This window comes from Pseudopipra pipra, chromosome Z, assembly GCF_036250125.1.
Source record: "Pseudopipra pipra isolate bDixPip1 chromosome Z, bDixPip1.hap1, whole genome shotgun sequence".
Lineage (NCBI taxonomy): Eukaryota > Metazoa > Chordata > Aves > Passeriformes > Pipridae > Pseudopipra > Pseudopipra pipra.
In genome coordinates this window covers 46,456,474-46,480,295 of record NC_087581.1, presented here as the reverse complement: position 1 = coordinate 46,480,295, position 23,822 = coordinate 46,456,474, and the positions used below count along the sequence as shown (strand labels likewise).

At 38.3% G+C, this 23,822-nt stretch overlaps 1 protein-coding gene across 2 annotated transcripts in view; it reads right to left on the bottom strand.

Annotated features, from left to right (window-relative positions):
• Nucleotides 1-377: 377 nt before the first annotated feature.
• Nucleotides 378-23,822, bottom strand: part of FBXL17 (F-box and leucine rich repeat protein 17) — a 289,546-nt gene continuing 266,101 nt past the window's right edge. The window contains exons 8-9 of one of the 2 annotated variants that reach the window (XM_064641027.1): nt 16,060-16,202; nt 378-1,920 (exon numbers count right to left, since the gene is read on the bottom strand). In XM_064641027.1, coding sequence (XP_064497097.1) covers nt 1,783-1,920; nt 16,060-16,202 — 281 coding nt within the window. In that variant the 3' untranslated portion in view covers nt 378-1,782. The other variant, XM_064641028.1, reaches the window with a different exon arrangement.

Sequence of the window (23,822 nt, the reverse complement as noted above, 5' to 3'; positions counted from 1 at the left end):
TAGAGTTTTTATACAACATAACTTGAAATTAATTAGCCACAGTGATATTTATAAAGATTATTATGTTCATAAAAATGAGAGATAAATAGTAAAAGGCAAAACTACTGAGAGTGACTTAAATGGCAGATGTGAAAACAGATGACCAACCAGATCCATAATATATGAAAAATCCTTAGAGTTAGAGGGAATTTTAGATTGAAAAAGATCTCTGGATGTCATCTAGTCAAACTGTCAGTCACAACAGGGCCAGCTTGGATCAGTTTGCTTGGGATCATGTCCAGGTGAGTTCTACCTATTCAAGGATGGAGATTTCAGTCTTTCTGTTAAGTATAGTCTAAGTACAGTTAGCAGCACAGATAAACAGAAAACATCACAAATTTCTTCTTTATATTACAATTTATTGCAAGATCAAAGGTTTCACGAAAAAATAGAAACTTACAAATTGTGTGAATAGTTTTAACATTAAAAGAAAAATGACTAAGATTCTGTACTATATCTGCAATATAATTAACTGGCTTATTCTCAAAATATTGTTGCCATTTTGGAGTAAATAAAAAGCATAGCATTACACATGTTCACAAGTATTTACCATTTATTTAAAACAAAATCTTTACCATATATATTTTTCCAGAGAAATTATTCATCCCCATATTGAAAAGTCTAATAAGAAAACATTCAACATCCTCACTGGAAGTTCTGTGAGCTGATGTTTCTGTTGTAAAAAATTATGCTATGGAAATCAACAAACAGTTTTACAGAGAGTTATACAGCCATACTAAACAAGCTTCTTTGTTATGCTGCACTAGGCCTTCTGGATTAGCAAAACATTTTGACGATAATGGCAACTTTTCAGCTGAAGCTTAAGCATTTCATATTTTGGATTAATATGCTGTAACCTTTGAAGAACAAATATCCAGTGTTACATACCTGACAACATTCTTAACCAAATGGTAATACTCTAAAGGTTAAGGCAACTCCAAACTGAAGCTGCAGTGTCAGTATTTTCACGATCCCCTGCTCAAACTTAACTTTTTAGAATGCAATGTGACAGAAAATGAATCATTTTATGTGTTTACTCTGGATATTTTCTTGCATACACTGTATTAAAAAGCATCTAATATCTGATCCTACAAAATGGTACCCATGACAGGACCCATGTTCAGATGGCATTTTCAAAGTAAGCACTCTTTGCATTGTAAAATCCATTAAGGTGGAAAGATTTTAATATCGCTACAGCTTCTTATATGTAAAGAAAAAAAAATGTTTACAACAAAGTAGCAATTCACTGTAGATTTTCCTATTACTGTGTATCTTAAAACCTCCTTGAGGTTTAAGTAAATAATAAGCTTTTGTAAATAATAAGCATCAAGTTTAGTCCCCAGTTTCAACATATGCCTCTGTTGATCAACTGCATTGGTGCTAGCACTGAGTTACCATTTACAGATCAAAGGAAACGCACACGACCAAGGCAAAGTAAACAGAGGAAAACAAGCTTAACATCTATAATTCAAACTATCCAGAGAACTAGTAGGAATCCACCTCAAGAAATTTGCCAAAGGCTTTTATAATTTTATGCAAACAAAACCACGATACATTTCTAAAGTTTTGCTTCAATGTTAGTTGTACAGTACAATAAAGTCAGTGTACAGCTTTTGCCATTTTACTGTAACCTCTGTAAACTCACAACTATATTGCATCAGATGAAAGGTTATAAACCCTTCTGCAATCCCCATTAGATCTATTGAATGCAGCAGAGTGGAACTGTCATGTTGGTACAGAAGTTTAAGAGGCAGGGGACATGTTGGGTGTCCAGCCCAGTTGATAAGCCCGTTCCAATGTTCTCTTGCAATCCTGCAGTACAGTACTGAAGGTTATATGTGGATACTGCTGCACGAGCTGCTCCACTGTGGCTTCGTTCACCTGCAAGAGAAGAAGAGAATCTGTGATGTGCAAAAAGGGCAATATTAGGCAAGCTAAATGAATGGCCAAACTTTGGACTCCTGGGAGGGCTTGCAGCATTGGGCTCCTCACTGTTACTATGGTTTTGGGTGCATTTGGGTGCATTTGGGTGCATATCACAAAAGAAACATACAGAATGTAATGTCCTGCTAGAGAACTAAAAAACACCAAAACCAAACCTCACACCTTGATTTCATTGTAAAGGGGGAAGTTTTAAATAATATTCTGGTAAAGACAAATAGTCTTTGTTGTTTAGAAAACTGCAACAATGGTTAAAAAGCTCTTAAACTATCTTCATTCCATGCTTGACTATGCTGTCTCTTCATGAGGCCCCAAACCAAATTATCAAAACATTCATTCTGTTTAAAAAAGGGCTGCCTAGAGCAACAGATTTCTACCTTGAAATAGAAGCATATATACCCAAAGTTGATCAAGCAGACATAGATTTAAAATGTAAGATTTTTTTGACTTTGGAAAATGAAAACAGATTACATCTATTAATTAATTTATGGCACAGTTATGGATACTTTTACAAATACTAAGTAGTAGCTCCACAATTAACTTTATTGAAATGAACTTGCACTGGTAGCTATCAATGGGTTTGCAATGAAAAACAACAGATAACATGACTAAAGATGGGGTAAAGAATGCAAACTATTCGATGCTGCAGGTAGATCAATTTACCAATTATTGTTATAGGTCAGCTTTCCGAAGGTTAAAAATCCTGCATGCCTTCACATACATCACTGGTAGAAGTTTTTATTTTAGCCTTCTGGTGTGAGGATGACTCTGCAGAAAGGGTTTTGTGGGCAGAAATGGTGGGATTAATAATTAAAACACACAAGATTTTTGGGTCTGGGATGTCCCTCTGATAAGGCAATCAGACAAGCCTAGCTAAACCTAACACTTTTACAATTGCAGTGCTGTGAGGGGATTAATTTGTGAATTATTTTTAAGGTGACCACACTTCATATCACAGAAGTAGACAGTTTTCTTCAGCCTTCAGATAAATAAAAGATTAACCTAAGAACCATGACTCCTAGTTAGGTCTCTTTGAAATCCTCGCTGAACACTTGGGCATTTCAAAATGCATCAATACTACAGTTGCTGAATCACCTATATCAGTAGGATGTACAACTGAAAGCATTGTTTGCTTTTTTTTTCCCCAGTGTTTCACATTCAAGGCCAAAAGTAAAAAAAAACAGACTAAACTGTTTACTACCATTACAAAGATCTGTCATGCGAATAATATTTTAAAGCACAGTGACCACAATATCTAATAATATTTTTGTCCTTAAAAGATAACAAGGAGCGCTTCCTTCTGAACAGTGATTGCACCTAGTGACAAGGATAAATGAAAGGTTTAATATCCAGTTCTTCTACTTTAATAATAGAAACACTCAATCTTCATTGGAAGTTTCATCTAGCTGAGACTGACTTGGCTAGAAAACTGGTTTAACTTCACAGCACAAACTGTACTCCTCTGGCAAATTGCTATGTTACAGTAACATCTTCCAGTGCTGAAAAACAAGAAGTGACTTTTAATAAATCAAAATGAAATCAGACACAGCACAAGTCCCCCAAAATATTTGATATTTATAGCTGAATACACACTTGCAAACTGCAAGCAACCATTCATAGAAATATTGCTTGGAAGGGAAGAATCCCCCAGCGTAGCAGTATTTGCTATTTTATGCTAATATTCAGAAATAGTCAAAAGGCTCTTTTCTTTTAGATTTGTGGCACAGACACCCATAGCAGAATCTATCATGCTACCAGAAACTTCTCTTAATGGTTAACTCGGCCACAGGGAAGATACTTGCCACAGACAGCTGCTCATTTTGCTCTTTCTGAATGGGAAATTTAAAGATGCATTATTTATCAACTAGATAGCTGCAAATATCAGTAGTAGACAGAAGTTAATATGATTTGACACCTAACTGTTGGCCATTATTTGTTGGAATAGCATGGATATTATAGCTTTATAGCCAATACAACATGCCGATTTTCTATTACAGGAGACAAAGGCAAATTCATTACGAAGATGGTGTTCAAACACAAGACGACAGTAAATGATCTCCATTGCCTGGCGGTTTTGACTCATGACATTTACAGAAGCTACAGTCTAGTTAATGTATTTACTACCAGGCTAACTTAAGCACGGCCCACGATACTCAGGAAGACAGATGATACAAATAGTACCTTTTAGACTTAAAACCTATGAAGAAATCTATGGTAAACCATCTAGCACTAGGACTGTTTGTTATCAGGTTTGTTCTGATACAATTATTACTTGATAAAATAATATTTAATACAATTTTTACTAATTTCTATTAATACTTAACTAAATAGAAGAAGGAAACTTTTGGTGTTGAGTGCCAAATACAGTCAGAAAATAACAAATAAACATGAGCATAAACAGAAGGCAGGTAAAACCATTGCAGAAGTGCCACTGACAAAAGCAGTTATTTTATGACCAAAGCCTAAAGAGTAAAAAGTTTTCTCCATTTTTTCCTGGAGCATTAAATGAACTTTTTAAATCATTAGTCTGATCCTAGACAACAATTTGAGTTATAACTTGTTGGTAAACAACAAAGTAATGGAAAACTATGTGCATATTTGGAACTTTAACAGTTACAGAAAGAAATTACTTTGAGCTTAAAAAATTGATTTTACTCTCATGATAGAGAAAAAAAAATCTTACCAAGCTTCAAGATAAATGATCAAATATATGATCCTTCAGGTTAAATGTAAATCTTTTTAATACTAAGGAAATAACAGCAAATAGCTAAAAATTATGCTGGACAAAATAAATTCAGTGCAAGATTACACAAGAGAAGATGGAGAAAAAAGATCCTGTTTGGCAGTGGAACAACCTACATGGATCCAGAGATGACAAACAAATGTGGACAGTTAAGCTAGAAATGATCCCCTATCAGAAGATTTCAATACCTTTTCTTTCACTGTGAGAAAAGTCAGGTCAAACACTAAAACAGTGTAAAACTTTCAGTATTTTAAGCTTTCTTTAGTACTGGACTAAAATTCCACTGTCTAAAAGGTAGGAAAAAAAAGAGAAATAAAAGTTTTATTCTTTGTAAATGAATGTGAAAAATAATATCTAAGTCAACTCCCTTAGTATCCTTCTAATCAGTTTTCCTAATGGCAGGATTAAGATGAAAAGAAGTCTTATGTAAAACCACTAGAACATAAGCTTCTGTCTCTTTCTAAGATCAGTCTGGCTGGTGATAAAACAAAAGTACGGAATGTCATTCCCAAAATAATTTCATTACACAAACAGAGCAATTTTCCCCTCTGAGCTTCAACACTCTTGTTCAATGAATGAAAACTAAAAATCTTCACATCTTAATATCCTTTAAAATGTTATATTTTTCTTTCACAGAACTTGCATTAATCTTCATCTTTTGAGTTGTCAAAGAAAGGCTACTTATGCAGATAAACTACTTAGATTATTTAATACATAATCATTCATTTGAATTTGAATAGCTCTTCAATTATATTTTAACACATAATGGAAGAATGCATCCCTTACCATTTAGTGTGAAAGTAACAGGTTTGTGCAAATCCTGGTCATCAAGCAAAAAAAAGAAAATAACAGCAAAGATTGATTTGAAACTTTGTCTCAGTTTGAAGAGACTGGAAAGTTTGCTAAAGAGGATGAGTTATGAGAAAAACCAAACTCCTCTCTCTCAGCAATTGTGAATTCAAAATTAAGGGGCTTTTATCAAGGAAGTGTGGAAAAACCAGAAGAAATAGCAACCCTTTATTAAAAGTTATATGTATGTTGGCAAAAACAGTAACAGAACACAAAAAAACTAGGCAATAGTCCTGTACTCAAAAAAAAGTCCCCTTCAAACAATAGAAAAAAAATCCACACACAAAAAAGTCTGAATGAACACTTCTCTGTCCTTCAGCGCAGTTCTAATCCCGGCCGGCAGGGGGCGCTGTTGGGTCACTGGAGGTGCAGAGCCTGCAGTGCTCGGTGTTGCCCTGCAGGGGGCGCTGTCGGGCTCTGGCGGTCACCGCACGGGAGGGGTCTGGGGGTGTCTCGGGTCGCGGGAGAAGCCAGAAAGAAACAACGGGGGGCCCTTCTCCCAGTGGAAGAAGGGCAGAACGAAAAGCAGTCCACCCCCACAGGACTCACTGTTGTTCTCAGATGACGGCGCCCCAAAGTTCCTCCTTTTCTCCCAGAGAGCACAGAGACTCTCCGATGAAAACCCAGTAGGTCCTGGCTGGAATCACGAGGCAGTGTGCGAGCCGATCGGGGCCCCCTCTCCAAAAATGCCCGGACACAGACCCTGTCTCTGTCCCAGAGAGAGAACTCCCCTGTCTGATCTCTCCCCTCCCAGAAAAGCCAGCCAGCCCCTCCCAGAACTCCTCCCCTCTCCCCCCAGCCTCTGATGGGCCATTCAGTAGGAATGCAGCTTGGCCAGCTAGACTCTTTTGTAAGGCTAATTGACTTTTTTTTCCATTCGGGACTCCGTCTTTCTTACAGTGGGGGGCTGGGGGAAGAAAATTCTCCTGGATTTCTAACCTTAACAAACTTACTTTTTCTTGATAAAATAAAAATTTATTCCAGGCCAAAGAATAGATTAAAAGCCAAAACAAAGCCAAGAAGACAGACTACAGAAACTGGCAGGACCAAGTGGTATCATCTCCTTTTAACTCAATTATAGCAGTTACATAGAAGTAATAATTTTGAATCCTTTTTTCTTAAAGACATCTGAACTCATATTGCCTATTTCCCGGAAGAATATACTTGACTTTGTGATAAATGTTTTTTTTCTGGGGTAGGACCTCCTTAATTTCTTCTGATGATGATGATAGTGTAGTTGTGCAGAGAGTATTTAAATACTATCTGCTCTAGAGAATATTTCCTCATGTGATTGATAATTAGGAATTCATCTTGGAAAGAAGAACAAGAATACCCTTCTAGTCCATGTGAAGTGGAATCCTGACGAAAGGGTTCTGTGAGTGCTTCTTTGGAGGACTTTTATCTCACTCTGCTATATATACACACAATGTGGGTAAAATACTGAGAAAAATGGAAAACCAGTGTTCAAAACTGGTTTCTCTTTCTCTCCTTTAGGTAAAATGATCTGCCTACAACAGAAAGCCCTGAAAAACCCTTCCAGTCTGTAAATATTTTTCCCAGAATAAAGTAACTGACACTTATGAGCTGATTTTTTTCAGAGTAAACTGAATCTAGTTTTCAATTAAAAAGCTACTCTCAGAAAAATATTCACTCAGATTTTGATCTGGCATGCTATATTTACTTATCCAGTCTGACTGCCAGTATTTACTGATTTGGTACACAACTTGTTTGACACAGAAAACAATGAGAAATTTCTTTTATGCCACTGTCCACAAGCTCTCATGAAAAGTCAAGCTGCAAGCTTGAATAGTTATTAGGTAATTTTTAGGTTTTTGTCTTTGAAATGTGCCATGTCATTTGGTTCTTGTGATAATTTCAGCATAATTTTCTTTAATTTCTAGATTCTAAAATCAGGAATTTCTAAAGATATCAAATGATTCCAAAGGGCTAGGATTTTTTTTTTTTTTTTACCTATAGCTTTCATTATGTTCCTGGGACAGATCTTATTAAAATCATAGGAGTCAAGTTTTCCTAATCCTGTTAAGGTAGATTAGGGATTACAGTTGAAACCATCAGCCAAACTGTACATTTTTTAATGAAACTGAGAGCTTTGTTCACAACTAAGGAACAGAGGTATAAGGACTTTTTCTAAACAGGACTTTTCTACTTAGCTGGACTTTAGTCGAGATGATGTCCTGGAAATCTCTGGGTTTGGAATACCAAGTGGTACATAAAGGGACTTCAAAAAGTTTTAACTGAGACACCTCCTTTACTATATTGCCATTAGGAATTCTAAGACTGCATAGTGATCTTCAAAACTCCTCCTATAGGTATATCAAGGGCAGTCTTAGAACGCAGTTCTGACTCTAAAGCTTCTAAAATGTGCTACGAATGTCTGTATTGTGTCATCTAGAGAATACTGAAAAGGGAGAGTAGAGTCACCACTTGAACTTTTTTTATGCTGCTCTACACAGTGGAGGAGTATTTACTGTTAATCTAAAAGGTTTGAATGGTCTTGTTCAGTGAACAAAACCTAAAAATCTTCACATCTTAATAACTTCAGTGTAACGACCAATTAATTTCATAATTGAAAAGAAAAAGTTATCTCCATTGCAAGCTAATAACTGAAACCAGTAGCAAGCCATATAAATAAAAAAGCTCAAGCCCCCAAAAACCAGACTTGCAAAACTGGATTAGTGCAAAGATGCAGTACTAGAACTTCTTACAAAAACCTGCCTGTGTTCCTCAGACCATCATTCAGAGCTGACAGCTGAAATAATTTCTGCATTGTATCTAACCTAGACCTTGGAACAGACATGTGGCTATGATTTTGGAGAGTGCTGACACCATGGGTACTCTCCTTCTGAGGACAATACAGGTTGGTATCTTCAGTTACATAACTTTATAGACCAGTCACTAATAAAAAATAACAGATCAAGTTATGATACCATGAGTCAACAGTATCTGCACAGAAAGGCATTAATAACATATAGAACTGCTAGCTTGATCTTAGAAATCTGGCACTAAGAATTTTAGGGAAATGTTAGCAGGTGAGAGGTAACATTCAGAGCAAAAGATTTTAAGGGCTCCCATACAGATGATGTTTATGTTAGATGATAAACAAGTATTATCATTATATTTCTACACATAAGGAATCACAAAATCAACTTTACAGAGAAGAAATACAAATGGATTTGTCCCAAAAGGGCTTTCTTAAAATATGGTTGACATTTTTGCTTATGGAGTGGTATTGCAGCATTAGGGATACTGAAATTTGTGTCTCTGTATACATAAAGTAGTATTACATGAAAGTCAAATTTGTATGTAGGGGTCAAAGAGATTACTCTATAGTCATTGTGTGTATTCATAATGATGGATTTGGAACACACTTTATTACCGATTGCTCAAATGTTTTAACAATAAAATCCAAAATATACATACTTGGAGTTACAAGAAACACATTTTCATACACCCTTTCTCTTCTCTAAGCTGCAGTTTGCTTTCTTAAGTCAGTGTTTTATAAAAAGTGCACTATGTTTGATTTTTTTTTTCTTCTAATAGTTGAATGAATTATATTCTCAGGTGGCCCAATTATAACTGTTGCCTGTAGCCATAACAAAATTAAAGATTTCTGGAAACGTTTTGTGTGAAGTGCACTTGATCAGCTAAGGCAGACATATTCCACAGATTTTCAGTGATTGCCCTCATGTCCAGAGGTAGAACCTTTGTTTAGTACTTTAATAAGATAACAGCCCTCCCAATATTAGCACAATATCCTATAGTCCAAATGAAGTCCCTTACGACTTCAGCAAAGAGTGTATTTTGACTTAAGGACAGAAAAAAGCACACATGCATGCACATACAAGCACTGTTTGTGTAGACTCATAAATAATGAAATTGGCAAGTACAGTATGATGTACTATTATCATGGCATTTGACAACTTAATTGTGTTAAATCTTAGCAATTAATTTCCCATTTATATTTGTAAAAGGGAAAGAGTAGGTAAACAAAAATATCTGAAATCTTTTCTGCCGTGTGAACTGAAATAAAGACAATACCCAAATCTTCTAATATTCCATGGTAGCAATTCTGGAAGGATTTCAGAAAATGTAGCAAGGTTGCTTGTGGAGTAGATCTACCTTGCAGTTCTTGGTTTAAATCTCAACTGAAAGGGATGAAATTCATTACTGTGGCTGTTTACTCATGAGAATGCTATTGTCTCAAATTGCCAGTGTTACTGCAAACTAGCAATATCCATTTCAGATCTCTGTGAGTTTGCATAGTTTTCTATCATTTCAGGGCTTGCCATCCTAATCATTGCTGCCAACACAATATTGAATATTAAGGCTGCATAAGTGATGAAGTTTTCGCTCTCAATTCTCTTTACTTAGTGTGAGGGTTTACTTTTCTATTGAATCAGAGAAACCATTCTAAAGGTTTGTTAATTCTGTTAATTTCATCAGATGAACTTCTAGACTCCACTTACAGAAGATTTCAAGGTAAAAATATTACCAGTATCATAAGCATTTCAAATGCTTTATTCTTATAAAAATTGCAGTTAATAAAGACCCATATGCAGTGAAACGACAGTGTTAATCTACATAATGGTAAATATTCTTTCAGATTACTTTCTTCCTGTTGAATTAATAACATTGACTATTTTCCTTCCTATTCAACTACATTAACAATAATTTGAGACCATTATTGTAATACCTGTCAAAACGATCGCATGTAAAACTAACAGAGAAATCATTCTCAAAAGTTGCCAGCTGGCAAAAATGACTGAAAGTTCCAGGGGATAATGCTTCTAAAAAAATGTCTCTTTTTTTTAATTATAAAAATGCTGACTAGTTCACATTGCATTCTTCTTTAAGAGTTGGTCTTATCCTGATTTTGAACTGTTGATCTGTACCTGAGGGCTCATCTTTCTATTACAGTATGACATGGTCAGATGGGTGCTTTTTAAAAACAAGGACAGATTCATTAACTCAGAAGATTCCATCTTCAGCCTACTGCCATGAATTTGTTCTAGAACTATCAGCCTGAAGTTAAAAATCTTTAGCAAAGAAACAGTTAAACTAGAAGAGCAAAAAGTTCAATTTGTAAAAAAAATCCTCTTTTTATATTTTAGCAGATACTTTCATTTATACACATAATGGATCTGTTATCCCAGTTAGCGAGGTGGAAAAAAACCAAAAGTAGTCCAGTCTTTTAAAATTGTTGTATTGAAAACTGAAGTGAAATAAATGCTATTTTTCTTTTGTTGTGGTATAACTGTAGTTTCCTTCTAATGGGATTCAGAGATTTCATTAATATAAAATCTTCATTATTCATAGAGAGATGTATCAATCCCAGCTCCCACATTATACATATTAAACTATAAAATATACAGCAATTCCTTTTTAATATGCAATGTAAATTGAACAAATTATAGTGATTTAACAGAAAAAACAGTGCTATAGAATTTGTCTTAAAAGGAAGGACTGGATATTTTCATTCTTCTTCAAATTACAAAACCATAATTTTAAATCTCAAAATGAACCCCTTAAATATAAAAGAAGAAATGGTAGCAATTTGTCAGGTTTTCTTATCAGGCTAATGATAGCATTTACTGAAGGTGGAAGGCAAATTACTATGATAATTATATTAAAACAAGCCATGGCTTTGTACTCTCACTGTTCTACCATTGATAAAGAAGAGTTTAGCTCAAAAATGTATTTGAAATTTAAAGATGTATCTCTAGAACTTAGAATATTATCTCTTTTTCACTTACCTTCAGTTACAGACTAGCCATGTAAATTAAAATCTGTGAGTGAAGGGTAAAAACATTTCTCATAAACAACAGGAGTTGCATCCCAGTTAGGCTACTGATTTGCAGTCTGCAAAGAATATATATTTACAAATATTTCTAAAAAAGGTTTTATAGAACGACAAAGTAATAAATTATATTAAAACTCTACTGATTTTTAAAAATCTTATGCTTACTTAAGATGCAAATGATTTCTTAACAGACCATTTTTATTTTTAGGGATCATTTATCTTCCTTCCTCTCTGTGGTAACATAAAAGAGTTTGTCTTTCTGTCAGTTGTACTGACCATCAATTTCTGTGCTCTAATATCTCAGTAAAACTTGAATAGGAAATACATGCTACAATTCATCTGAGAAAGTCATCTGGAATAAGCTACAGGCTTTCAGAAGTATTTTCATGAAAAGCAACCATGTCTTTTTTTGTGAAATTCATCTTAAAAAAAAAAAGAAAAAAACAAAGAAAAAACGAGAAGAAAGCAAGGAATAAAGGTCAACATGATTTATTAACCAAGTTGTGTATCCATTCAGAGCCAACTTTGTCAGACTCTCTTCATTTCATTCATACATGAATGAATTTTGTGGCCTCTGTTTTTTAGTGACACTTTTCTGCATATTTCCTCAAGAAACGTTTCCTGCATTTACATGGCAGCACTGCTGATAATCATTGCAAAAAGCACTGCACTTATAGGAAAAGGATCTTGAAATACGAAAATCTGTGTGAGAAAAGTTTTGGGAAGATTATTTTGACACATTGTTCAACCAGTCAAGCTACTACCCAGAAAAACTGATCAAGTTCTTAGCCCCTATCTCCTAATTGATACCCAGGCATCTTCCCAAGGGTGAAGATTTCAAGCTGCCATTATTAAAGCTGTTTCACTTGTGAGAGCACAAGAAAGAAGTGCCACAAACACATCTTTCAAATGAATTCTAGCAATAAATAGTATAGAGAACATCATCTTCTTCCTCCATTTAAAAAAAAATGTGAAACACAAAATATTTCAAAATAATTTATTAAGTAACTACAGTAAGTAAATATGACATAGCTCAGTTTAGGGGTAGGAATGTATAGAAATGTGTCCACAAAAAGAAGTTTGAAACTTGCATTTAAATCTGTTATTCTGAAGTAGGCATCATTTTATGCCCTCAGGATACAAGTAAAGTTCTTAGGAATTCTGACATCAGTGTTTGTAGGAGGAAAGAAGTACCCTGTAACCGCCCATGTCTCCCAAGGTATTTCAAATATTTAAAGGGAAGGATCAATTCTACTTTAAAATACACACTTTCCTAAGTCGTGATATAAAATACAGAGCCACAATTAAAATTTGGTTGGAAGAACAGTTATATTCTCTTTCTGCTATAGGGGAACTAAACTGAGGTGAACTGAATAGAACTCCTTCCTATGGAGACAAATCTGTGCTTTTCTTGGTATTTAGTGAGTGACAGAACAGGAAAATAAGACAAATTGTACACAAAGTCATTATGTGCTTCCAAATACCCACATCAAGTCCTAAAATACAACCTCGGACTGTAGCCCCAAAAGCACAACACTCTGCAGAGAAACTGAGGAGCTTGTGGTTTCCCTGTGCTGCCAGAGCACTGGGAAGAGGCGACATGAAGGAATGAATCCTGGCTCACTGCCACTGGGAGCAGGGCAGGGCACAACCACAGGCAGTAACCCCAGAATGCAAAACAGAAATATGCTGTCTTTTATGCCTTTTCCAATTACAGACCTTTAAAATGTCCTTCCTCCTTAGGCCTTAAATAACTACTGATTTTATCTCTTACTGCTTTCAAAAGAAATGAAGACTCAAAATGGCAACATTTTCTTTTTATGAAACACATGACTTGTGCAGTCCCAAGCACCTGTGCAGACCCATGCACACATATTTGCACAGAGCTGATACCCTGTACAGTGAGAGAGATCAAAAGGGAGAAGAAGGGTCCTAGCTGCTTTTCAGTACGTGTTGATGTTGGTATGCAGACAACTGGGGAGTTTCATTGTCCAAAATATATGCACTTAAAAATGTTTAGGGTCTATTTTCTGAACGCTTTAATACTTTTGGAGGTCTTGATCATAGCATCTCAGACATATCCTATCTGATACAGTTCCAACTGAAATATGGGCCCCCATTATGATGACCTCATGCTAAAGTCAGCTTTTTTTATGAGATTTCTCAACACAATGTCATCTATTTTAAAGCAAAGATCATATTGCTCCTGTGGTGTGCATGTTAGATGGCAGACGAATGATAAAAAGAAAGGTCATGGCAATAGCAGTTTGATGAAAAATGAATAATTTTATTATTTTCATGGTGTGGATCGATAATGTTCTGCATCTACTGAAACACATTGCCTGGAGGCACTCGGATAATCAATGGCATAAAACAGAGCCTGCCTTTACCCAGGCTTGCAGCCTCTCTTGATCTTTCTTGGGAGGACCCTTGACGCCTCTAATTTATGTCAAGTGCGTATCAAAGAAATTCCAAAGAGCCTGGCTCATAAAGAGTATTTTAGTGGTAGTCATTTGAAGTCTACTTACATATGTTCCTTACGTAACTGTGTTTAAGTACTTCCCCTCCAATGCCTGGGAATTCCTAGAAAGGCATAAAAGCTACCTGGTACTAGCATAACAGTCAGTACCATAGAAAAGGAAGGGACAAATCTTCTAACCCTCTCTACGCTGCAAGTTGACAACAGTACAAAGACAAGAATTTCAGTCAACGGGGCATGTAAATAAACCCTTCTGCACCACCCAAGAATTCTCTTTAATGATGTGCTGGGCACTGACATTTTTAATTTAATAGAGCAGCTACTGGAAAAAATTAGTTCTGCATGATATTGGGAAGAGACAGTTGAGGACATGATTTTGTTCAGTAATTTCTCTGTTCGTTTGCAGTGGAAAAAGGGAGTTGGCATCTTCTAGCTGCCAAAAACCCCTTAAGTCGAGAATACTTATTTCATTCTGTCTGTGGAGCTATTCTTCCCATCAAGCCATTGCAAGCAAGAAAATAATTCCCAGTGGTAGTCCCACTACTACAGTGTTTGCTGTAACAGTACTTACTCATTTCTTTACATGTTCTAACTGCTATACTTTAAATAATTGCTAATGCGCACACACACACCTGCATGCACACAGTCAACATTAATTTTCTATCTTTCTTAAAGCTTTCTCAAAAAATATTTTTTTTCCTTTCAGCAGTTGCCTTTCATAACACAAAAGATGGTGTATACTCCTCTGTAAAGAACTAGAAAACCATTAACCACTAATTAGAGGAATACAGACTGTAGTACATATAGTTTAGCTTATGAGGTAGTAAAAGTTGTTTTCAGCATCAAGATCATTGATTTTCTATAGCAGCTGAAGACAGGATAAAATTATTGCACTTGTTAGATCCTTGTTGACTGTTCAACATTAGCTAAATTCACAAAATAAATATACATGTAGAAGTGATTCGGTGATTTGGGGTCAGATCTAATTCCCAAGGTCAAGTTACCCTTTGAACATTTTCTGAGTACATAATCTTAGCACAATCCATCAAAGAGACTCACATACTCCTTTTGTCTATTGGCTCTTATAAAACACTAATGTTTAGGAGATTAAGTGGACTCAGCTTTGATAGACAGAGCAATTCTTCCAAAGTGCTCAACCTTCTCTCAAACTGGAAACTGCCTAAGGCTGGCTTTGCAAAATGCTATTTCTAACTCTACAAGTGACCTGGACATTATTATTCCTTGCCATTTGAGATACTGGGTTCTGTCATTGTCTTCTGTAATGCAGTGTGAGCGATGCAAGGTAATGATGTTGAGCATCAAGTTTCTTAGACTGAAACCTGCTTTTCCACAGGCTGTGTCCAATCAGAAATCCACAAGCCTGAGAGACATGCTTATGATGGGCATCACAAGCTGGACATTTCATTGATGATGGCTGGAAAAGAATAAATCCCTGCAGGTGTATTTGAAGACTTATGACCAGAGACTCTGGACCTCCAATGACTTTTCTTTTAGCTATTTCTGCTGACAGGCCTCTTGATCTCTCTTCTGTAAACAGGGACCTGCTTCCTGAAGGTTATATACAAGGTGAGGTGGAGCTGGACTGCCTTGTTCTCTTTTCTTCTAATGATAAAGTGCTAAAACTTACAGACATTCTTAATATGTTCCATGTAGGAAAGCTGTATATAAGAAACTCAGTTATGGTTTTATCCATATCTTTGTTCTTCTGTTTTCAAAACCATTACACATGAGCAAGAGCACGGATATATGACAGAAAATCACTAAATCACTCTGGAAGTAATGCTAAAGGTTCCCCCCCTTCCTTTTTAAAAAACAAAGTACTCTGTTGTAATAATAACACGACATACCAATCACTTTTAAACAAAAATATTCAAAACCATCAGAGGGCAGATTTTACAGAAACCTTTGTGAGCACCTACGGCTGCGGGTGTAGCCTGTGGGTGTATTTTGAAAATCTGTGTCAGCAAAAATTTATAATGCTCCCTTTAGTTCTGCTCTCTTAGCTAAATACGTGAACACAATACACTGAAAAGAGTTACTAGAGTAGTGAATACCAAACCAGTTCGTACATAAAACCAAACCCCCCGTCTCCCTCACTTACTCACACACATGAAGACTCTCATACACACTCAGAAAGAGGAACCAGCTCATGCAAATGCCTCTTACCTGATCACACCTCATCAGTCCCAAATATCTGAGAGACTTGCTGCGCTGCGCAATCTGGGTGGCTCCACGGTCCGTGATCTCCTTGCACCATCCAACATCCACTGTCTCTATTGTCATGCTGTACCGCCCAATGGCTATCAGAGCTGTAAAGACATTAAAGGATTGAAATATACAGCTGGTAGAGATGGTTAGGGCAGTTTCCTGTATGCACTGTATAATGTGGAAAATAAACCCTGAAAAGCAGTTTTTCATGTACCTTGTAAAAGACCTATATTTCAGAATTATCTTCAAGTTAGGAACAAACACAAGTGCAAACACATACAAACACACAGACAAACAGGTATCACTGTTTTTTCTATCTATGAATTTTTCTATCTATTTTTCTAGCTATGAATCAAGATAAATAGACCAATTACCAAACATATTCTATACAAATCCTTTGAATTACTTTTTTCCAGAAGTATCAAGGATCAATTAATGAAATTGAAATAAACATAGAATAAAACCAATTCTACCTCATACTGTTTTTCCCCCCAGCAAAATAATATTACAAAGACAGCACTGAGAGTAACAGGACATTTTCTGAGTAAATTAAAAAAAGGTGAGTCTAGAGAACTCTGAAGTAATCTTATGTCATACGTTTTATAATAATATTCTAAAATTGCATGTGTTTCCCATTTTTCATATTGATGATGTACGAACAATGATATGTCTCACTTTCATGTTTTCTTCACAAACACTTTTCCAACAAAAAAATAAATGAAAGTTAAAAGGGTCATGAGGAATTAAAAGAAAAACCTGAACCTTTAGAATAGGAAAGGAAAGAGGATCTGGAAGTTCTGAATGGGCTGAAAAAAGGTAGGTAGGAGAAACCATGAGGGATCTGAACAGGCTGGGAAGGTTTTGTTGCAACATGACAATGACATACAGGATACAAATCACGAGCACCCTGGTCACCATGGACTAGAATACTTTTCAGGAAATATGGGCCCAGAAAGTCAGGCTGGGATTTAATACCAGCAATGAGTTACACCTTTTAGCAGCTAAAATCTCAGCTTAGGAAAAAAGGCCAAGGTTTCTGGTGCAGAAGTCAGCCATCTGCATGTAGTCAAGGGGGAGGATGTTCACAGTTTTTAGTTCTAGTTATAATGCAGTTGCTGAAAAGGAAGATGAATGAGTGACTTAACCCAAATAATGCATATATGTTTAAAGAGAAAAATTTTCAGCAGCTGTGGGGCTGCTCTGTTCCTGCTACATTCCCAAATGTCAGGGGAAGAAAAAAAAAGAGGAGTTATGAAGAGCTGGTAGCTCTTGATATACAAGATGTCAGTCTTTGCTAATCAGCATACAACTGAGATTTAGAAACAGAAAAAAAAAACCCCATCTGACTTTCCAGTGGTTCTGCAAACGACTGTACTGATGGTAGACAGCAGTAAGGGTAATTTCGATATTTATAAATATTTAGGTGGACTCAATTAGCAAACAAAATCATCCAAAGAGGCCAAATACATTCTCAGTAACTGTGGAAGGTGCAATAGTGCATAATTTCTTTCTTGCAGCAGTTCACCAAAAAGGGCAGTATAACTGGATTTTGTAACTGATGCACTGAAGATATGATACAATCATCTCTGTAGTTTCACTATGGTTTCATTGATTTTTGTCCGGCGGGCTGCCCCCGCGTGCCTGAGGCCCACCGGGCTCCAGGGACACCCTGGCTGCCCCTGTGCTGCGGCCGCCAGCAGCCCCCGGGTGAGGCCACCAGCAGCCCCCGCCCTGACCCTGGCGGGAGAGAGGAGAGAAAGAGGCGGAGCCTCACTGATGGGTGCTGCGCCTGCGTGGAAGAGGAATGGGGAGCTTTGGAGCATACGGAGGTTTGCTGTTCCAGGTTTAAGGGAGGGGAAGGGTGTCGAGCAGGCCATGGGGGTCCTCAGACTGGTGGGAATGCGAGCGGGGCAATCCTGTATGAAATGTTGCAGGTGAGCAGTGCACCTGTAGATATGCAGCAACACAGTGGGGTAAGGATAAGGTCAGGGTGGATAATGGGTTCTTTTAGAATGTTGGGGGTCCTGGACAGGCTGGGGCCTTGAAAGGCACCCCAGCCTTGGATGGGTACAGGGGCCAGAACGGTTGGTTGGTTTGTTTGGTTTTGGTTCACCTGCGGCTACTGCCCAGGTTTGGCATGTTCTGGATATATTTGCTTTGCTCTGTTACATCCTGAAAGGGTGGTAAGGACAAAGGGTTGTTCCTGGGTATTTCCTGAAGATTGTATATAGATAGGTGATAGCAAAGTAGGAAATGTAAGATATGCCCGAATCGTTCTAATAGGAATGAAGCCTGTATACCCCTATGTGGTTGCGAGCTACACTGGTGATGGTACATGCCTTCGGTAGGGTCACCCATGCCAGACAGGTCAAAACCGTAGGACCAGATACACTACATTCTTGGGCAGGATGAGCTCGTTAGTCTTCTGGCAGTCATCCCAGGAGAAGGACAACTCTAATCCCAAAGCTGGGCAGATGGAGCTTGCTTAGCCCTGTAAGGCCATCCATCTAAGAGAAGGTCACTCTAATTAAACCTACATCCTGAGGACCTCGCTGCCACCGTCCAAGCTCGCTCAGCCCTGGGAGATGAACCTTAGGATTAAAGGGTGGGTTCAGTTCCGCGCATACTGCATCTTATCTAAAAAATCCACTGCGCAGGCTTGAAGGCTTTACCCACATGCAAAAAGTCCTGTAGCAATGGGTGAGGGTCGAAACAGCAGGTGAAAGGTGCACTGGGAGCCACAGACCCAACCCTGCATGCAGGTAGTTCAGGATATTGGTCATTAGAGACTGACCGGAGATGACAGTCTCTTGGGGCAGCACCCTGAACGACCAAGCAGCCTTTTCAAGGACAGCACTGCTTGCTCCACTCGGAGAGGGGCCTAGAAAAGGTGGCCTAAACAAAGTTCATCTCCACCTTCAGCCAGTTGGTTAACCGCAGGCCAATGGGCATCTTCTTCCAATGCGGTCGCACAAAGATCAAAAGACAAAGGCATGCACCTGCCTCCAAAGGTGCACCCAAATTGACTCTAGCATGCTAGAACACCAGAACCATGCTCGATTCTGCAGATAGTGGATGTCCTGAGCGTCATTCTGCCCTAATTGCCCATGAACTGTCATGTCTCAACATCGACATTGCTGCTCTCAGTGAAGTTCGCCTTCACAAAGAAGGCAGCCTCAGAGAACATGGTGCCGGTTACACACTCTTTTGGTCAGATAAGCCCAGAACCAAAAAGCATCTCTCAGGAGTCGGCTTCATGATCAAAAACTCTATTGTTCCAAAACTCGAAAATCTGCTGACAGGTCACTCTGACCGAATTATCTCCCTACGCCTTCCACTACACAACAAGCAACACGTATATGTGCCTTTAGTATATGCCTCTTTAGTATATGTGCCCCAACTCTCCAAGCTGACCCTGCTGAAAAAGATAAATTTTACGCTGACCTGCACCTCCTTACCAAAAAGGTGCCTGCAGATGATAAGATCATTATCCTTGGTGATTTCAACGCCAGAGTACGCAAGAATTTTGAAGCCTGGAAAGGAATATTAGGCGAGCATTGCATTGGAAACTGCAACGACAATGGTCGACTTCTGCTAGAATTCTGTGCAGAGCAACAGCTCACCATCACTAATACTATCTTTCAGCAGAAAAATAGTCTGAAGACAACCTGGATGCATCCCAGATCTAAGCACTGGCATCTCACTGATTATGTTTTGGTGTGACGGAGAGATGTCCGCGATGTCCACCATACCTGCGTGATGCCCAGCACAGAATGCCAAACAGACCATCGGTTTGTGCGCTGTGAATTCAATTTCAATCTCAAATTCAAACCTAAAAGGGGCAATATCCCAAGGAGAAGACTCCAAGTTAACAATCTCCAATCAGCCACGGTAAGAGACAGATTCCAGGCAAACCTTCAAACTAGGCTCGAAAACCATTCCACAGATTCTGCAGATTCCTCTCCTGAAACAATTTGGCACCATATTAGAAACAGCATCCTGCAATCCTCTGAAGAATCCTTAGGGTTCTCCTTGAAGGAGAACAAGGACTGGTTTGATGAAAACAATCAAGAAATCCAGGAATTGTTGAGGAAGAAGAAAACCGCCCACCAAGCACACCTTGCACTGCCATCCTGTCACGCAAGAAAAACAGCCTTTCGTCTTGCATGCAGCAAGCTCCAACAGAAACTCCGTGACATCCAGAACAAGTGGTGGAACGATCTAGCTGTAAAAACTCAATTATGTGCAGATACGGGTGATCACAGAGGATTCTATGAGGCCCTAAAAACAGCATATGGGCCTACATACCAAGTCCAAAGTCCTCTACTCAGGGTTGATGGTTAAATGCTTCTAACAGATAAAACCTCCATTCTGAATTGTTGGTCTGAACACTTTCAGACTCTTTCCAGTACCAACCATGTAGTCCAAGACTCAGCAATTCAGTCCATCACACAACAACCAGTAAAGTATGAATTGGATACTGCCCCCACTTTAGGAGAAACCCTCAAGGCCATACAGCAGGTGAAAACTGGCAAGGCAGCTGGGGTTGATGGAATTCCATCTGAAGTCTGGAAACATGGGGGCCTTTAGCACTCCATGCTAAATTTCATGAGTTTGTGGTGCGCTGTTGGGAAGTAGGCGAACTGCCATCAGACCTTTGAGATACAGTCATCATCACTTTGTATAAGAAGAAAGGTACTAAATCTGACTGCTCAAACTACCGTGGTATTACTCTGCTCTCCATTGCTGGCAAAATCTTGGTAAGAATATTCTTGAACAGACTAATACCCGCTATAGCAGAAGGAATTCTACCTGAAAGTCAGTGTGGTTTCAGAGCCAACAGGAGCACCACAGACATGGTATTTGTTCTCAGACAACTGCAAGAGAAGTGTAGGGAACAGAACAAAGGTCTCTATTTAACCTTTGTTGATCTCACCAAGGCTTTCGATACTGTGAGCAAAAAAGGTCTACAGCAGATTTTGGAACATTTAGGTTGTCCCCCCAAGTTCCTTAAAATGATCATCTCACTCCATGAGGATCAGCACAGCCAAGTCAGATATGGCAATGCACTTTCTGAGCCCTTTCTAATACCTAATGATGTGAAACAAGGCTGCGTTCTTGCACTAACCCTATTCACAATCTTCTTCAGCATGATGCTCCAAAGGGCCACGGCAGACCTCAATGATCAGGACAGTATCTACATTCGATACCGTACTGATGGAAGCCTATTCAACCTAAGGCGACTGAAGGCCCACACCAAGACCTTAAACCATCTTGTCTGGGAGCTGCTTTATGCTGATGACGCCGCCCTTGTTGCCCACACAGAAGCAGCTCTGCAGCATTTAACATCCTGCTTTGCAGATGCTCCTGAGCTCTTTGGGCTGGAAGTCAACTTAAAGAAGACAGAAGTTCTCCATCAACCTGCACCTCAGGAAGTCTTCCTTCATCCCCATATCACCATTGGCAAATCAGAGCTCAAATCAGTCCAGCAGTTTAATTACCTCGGTAGCCTCATCTCCTCGGACGGTAAGATTGACTAAGAGATAGACAACAGGTTAGCAAAGGCATATAGTGTTTTTGGAAAGCTTCATAGAAGAGTTTGGCGAAATAAACACCTGAAGAAGAGTACCAAGATCAGTGTTTACAGAGCCATAGTGTTGTCTACTCCCTTATACGGATCTGAATCATGGGTCATCTACCGCCACCACCTGTGTCTCCTAGAACACTTCCATCAACTCTGTCTCCGTACAATCCTAAACATCCACTAGTCAGATTATGTGACCAATACATCTGTTCTAGAACAAGCAGCAGTCACAAGTATTGAGGCCATGTTGCTGAGAACACAGCTGTGCTGGGCAGGACATGTCTCCATGATGAAGGACCACCGCCTCCCTAAGATCTTGCTTTATGGTGAACTTGCCACTGGCTGCTGCAAGAGAGGAGCCCCAAAGAGAAGATACAAGGACTCCCTGAAACAACATCTCAGCCTGGGCCATATTGACCACCATAACTGGTCTACTCTGGCCTCCAATCAGGAGGTCTGGAGACACACCATCTATAACGCTGCGGATGCTTTTGAGAAAGCACACAGGATCACCCTTGAGGAGAAAAGACAACACAGAAAGAATCATGTCTTGCAGAATATACCACCTAAGGAGTCTTTGTGCTGTGCCTTTTGCAACCGGACATGCCTGTCTCATATTGGCCTTTTCAGCCACCAACACACTTGCAACAAACGTGGGTAGAGCCCTTCCCAAATCTTCATTCGCGAAGCCCAGCCATGACTGATGACTGACTGGCATTGATTTTTGTAGGACAATACCAACTCCCTGTTCTCTTCCCAGTACATCTCTAGAAAACAAGTCCTAAGTTTGCAAAAATGTAAATATATGTATAGCAAAACCTAACTTTTATACTCTTCTTAGAGACACCTCTTAATATATCGGTATCATAAAAATTATAGACAGCCAGAAACTTTCTGCATGTATTTTGCAATAGGAAAAGCTAGAGAAATTATAGTTATTGTACCCCCCAAATGTTATAGACCTGAAATAGTGAAATATGAAAGTCTTCCATTCCATCAGAATAATGCCAGTTAAACACAACGTCAAATACTACTTGCATTTGAATACTTTTGCTAGTGTTTTTAAAGTTACAACCATATTTTGTTATTTTCAATGCTTTATATAAAACTGATAAAGAGAAGAAAATCAACAGAGAATACTTCTGTGAAGTGCCATTAAAGATCATCAGATCAAAGCAACAAAATCTGTCCCCAGTTAGCAGACATCTTTCTTGAGAAACAAATATTGTGACAAGAGTGTACAATGTTATACTGTAGTATTATATTAAAACAGTTCATCTATCAAACACAGAGGGTGTGCCACTTTAAAACACCAATGATCATATTTTCTGACAATTTCTATGTGTGCAACTGCACCCTCACAAAAACACTCTGGGCTAGAGAAAAGACACACTATTCAGTTTCTATCAGCATTCAGCAGAGGGAAATAAAGAAAGGCCACAAGAACAGGTGAAAATGTAACAATACCTTCCCAGAACACTTTCCTCCCGTGAAAAAAAGTATGGCCAGAAATTTTCTGAACAGGCTTTATTTTATGGCTCTGTACTTCGGTAAGTTCACCTAATCAGTCTTGTAACGCACAAAGTGTTTTAGGCTCCATAACACCCTGTGGCAAGGAATCCTGCAGTTCAGACATACTCTTTCAGAAACCACCTTCCCTTGTGGGAAATGGTTTCTGGAAATCCAAACAGACTGCATCAACCATGTCTTCTTTACTCCTTCCTGACTTCAAAGCATTCTGATACGATTGTGAAGCACAACCTATCTCCACAAGAGCTGTGTCAGCTCTTCCTGGATACGTCATATTTATTCACATGTTCACTAATCACATTCTATATTATTACTAACTTGCCTTATGCAGACACCAGCTTTACTGGTTCATACTTTTCTGATCTTCCCTAAAACATTTTTTTTGAGATATCTCTGCCAAGCAATCCTGTGGTAGTCAGGCAGGTTTAAGTGAAAGATTACACAGTGCAGTGAGGAGCTTTGCTATTTCATCCTTGTAGTTCTTTTAGAAGTCTTGAGTACACACACTTCTGCTTGTATGAGCAGAATACTTTAAGCCACAAGTTTCAGCTAAGAAAATGTTTGCATTGCTCAACAGCTTTTCTTCCTCTTTGCATTTGACCACAAT